This window comes from Megalops cyprinoides, chromosome 9 (genome assembly GCF_013368585.1).
Source record: "Megalops cyprinoides isolate fMegCyp1 chromosome 9, fMegCyp1.pri, whole genome shotgun sequence".
Taxonomy (NCBI): Eukaryota; Metazoa; Chordata; class Actinopteri; order Elopiformes; family Megalopidae; genus Megalops; species Megalops cyprinoides.
This window is the reverse complement of record NC_050591.1, coordinates 39,078,219-39,080,718: the sequence shown is the minus strand read 5'-3', so window position 1 is coordinate 39,080,718 and position 2,500 is coordinate 39,078,219. Positions and strand designations below refer to the sequence as shown.

Here is a 2,500-nt window from a genome sequence, read left to right as displayed (position 1 = left end):
CAGGTTACAGGTGAGTGTGCTTTGATGAGGCAGTTATCCACAGTGAGTTTGTCACTGTGTTCCACTGTACATGACAGATGTTTTTTTTATAGCAAACAGTTCAGTCTTATGAATAATATTTCCATATAATAGATTGGGTTTCTGTAGGTATTGATCCCTGCACTCTCTCTGGCAGGGAGACAGGCATGAAAGGACAGATTCTTGTGAATGGGAAGCCACGAGATCTGCGATCTTTCCGCAAGATGTCGTGCTACATCATGCAGGATGACATGCTGCTGCCACACCTGACCACACTGGAGGCCATGATGGTGAGGTCATCACGGCAGGAGTCTGTCACACACTGCTGTGTTTGATGATAAGATTAGTGTTGTGTTAGATGACGTAAGTTTTGTCCAGAAAGGAAATGCTCAAGAGGTCTCTCTTAGGACGATTGAAGCTCTGTGTGTGGTATAATGGTAATAATAATAATAATAATAATAATAATAATAAAAGCAAGAGCAAACAGAGTATCTGTCATTGGTACAAGCAACAGGAAACTGAACATCAGAAGCACTAAGAAGATCAGATGCAAATATCCTTCATCAAGACAATTTTGGTTCAGACCAACAGTAAGAGCACAATCAAGTGTATGAGTCATATTATGAATTCTTTGTTTGGACACTTATTTCTTTATTTGTTAATCAGCTGAATAAAATGTTTTTTTTTCATTTATATATTTTAAAAGTCTCCACCAACTCGCATTGCAGGTCTCTCCCCTCCCTCACCATCAGCTCACTTTCTACAGTGGAAGGTGGAATCTGATTGCACTGCTCTTTCATTGGATCGTTAGGAACTGAGGAAATTGCTGTTTTTGCTGACATTTCAGGTGTCTGCAAACTTGAAGCTCAGTGAAAACATGGAGGTGAAAAAGGAGCTGGTGAGTTGGTGGGACAGAGACAGCAGATATGTGTGTGTTTGTAAATGTAATGCATAATATCACCTTATAAATGTACACCATAAATAATAGCACCAGATCAAGATCAAGTCAGAACATGCACCCACTGCATCAGTCCTGTAATTACACACCAGAGGTCCCCTTTTGTAGTGAAATCCTTTGGTGATTCTGTGTGTGTGTGTGTGTGTGTGTGTGCCTGTCTCTCTCTCTCTCTCTCTCTCTCTCTCTCTCTCTCTCTGCTTCTGACTGTAACCTGTCTGTCAGGTAAGAGAGATCCTGACGGCTCTGGGCTTGCTGGAGTGTGCACATACCCGCACCGTCTCGCTGTCTGGGGGGCAGTGCAAGCGCCTGGCCATTGCCCTGGAGCTCGTTAACAACCCTCCCGTTATGTTCTTTGATGAACCCACCAGGTGTGAGATTCCCACTGAAAATGCTATTCTTCAGATCATTGCAAACCAGAATGTTAGGGATCCTATGGAATCACGTACATAAGAAAACGTAGGAAAAATTTTTTTATCCTGACAAGAAGTAAAGAGTCTGAACAGCTCTTACTGTAAACAAATGTGCACAATAGTACATACTCATCCATACTCATCAAGGCAGGACTTCCTAAAGCTTTCTTAAATAGTCCCCTGTCTCTCCCTACATCTATTCTCTCTACTGTCTTTCAAACTCAAATATAGATTCAAATATGTTTTATTATCATAACTGTTCAGATCACAATGTTGCTCAATGAATTAACATTCAATACATTTACAGTATTTAACTTAAAATAATGAGTAAAAATGAGATATGAATAATAATTTTCTTCTATCTCCTTTCTCATCCCCGTCTCTTCCTCTTCCTCTCTGGTTCTGTCTGTGTGGTGATGCTGCAGCGGTCTCGACAGCGCCTCCTGCTTTCAGGTGGTGTCTCTAATGAAATCCCTGGCTCTGGGTGGCCGCACCATTATCTGCACCATCCACCAGCCCAGTGCCAAGCTGTTTGAGATGTTTGACAAGGTGCGTGTGGAGGGGGGTTAGGGTTAGGGTTAGGATTAGTTTTAGGTTTAGTCTTAACTCCAATCCCACTGTAACTGTCAGAATGACCTGTGCAGGACTGAGCTCCCAATGCCTACATGAAAGGATAACAGCACATTCTTACTGCTGATCACCATGTTCATATTACTGATTGGTACCTAGAGACTGGGTACTAGATTCCTCACCAGATCAAACACACTGTAGTGGTGAATTGACATCCTTTTCTCTCACAAAGGGCTTGATAATCTATCTAGTTGCTAGTGTTTATAGGTCGTTATGATAAGATAACTATCTGTAATTGTCATTTATATTAATCAAGATACATTGTATGTATGCTTTTATGAAGCCGCTACAAAGACTTGTAGGGTTATATAAGAAAATAAAAATATATTTCTAATGGTCATTCAACTTATTAATAACTAACAGTTTGGCTTTACAACCCCCTGTTTTTCAGGTGGTGACCCAAAATTGGATCTGAGCCAGAGTGAAGTGCTGCTGATCTAACTGTTGTTTGCTCTTTCTTAGCTGTACATCCTGAGTCAGGGAC

The 2,500-nt window shown here is 41.1% G+C and overlaps 1 protein-coding gene across 1 annotated transcript in view; it reads left to right on the top strand.

Moving 5' to 3' along the window:
- The window catches only part of abcg4b (ATP-binding cassette, sub-family G (WHITE), member 4b), a 21,945-nt gene that overhangs the window by 12,548 nt on the left and 6,897 nt on the right, over positions 1-2,500 (top strand). Inside the window, exons 4-8 of the mRNA XM_036536953.1 lie at positions 176-308; positions 866-916; positions 1,199-1,344; positions 1,812-1,935; positions 2,479-2,500. The exon at positions 2,479-2,500 is cut by the window's right edge and continues 93 nt beyond it. Coding sequence (XP_036392846.1) covers positions 176-308; positions 866-916; positions 1,199-1,344; positions 1,812-1,935; positions 2,479-2,500 — 476 coding nt within the window. The remainder of the gene's footprint in view (positions 1-175; positions 309-865; positions 917-1,198; positions 1,345-1,811; positions 1,936-2,478) is intronic.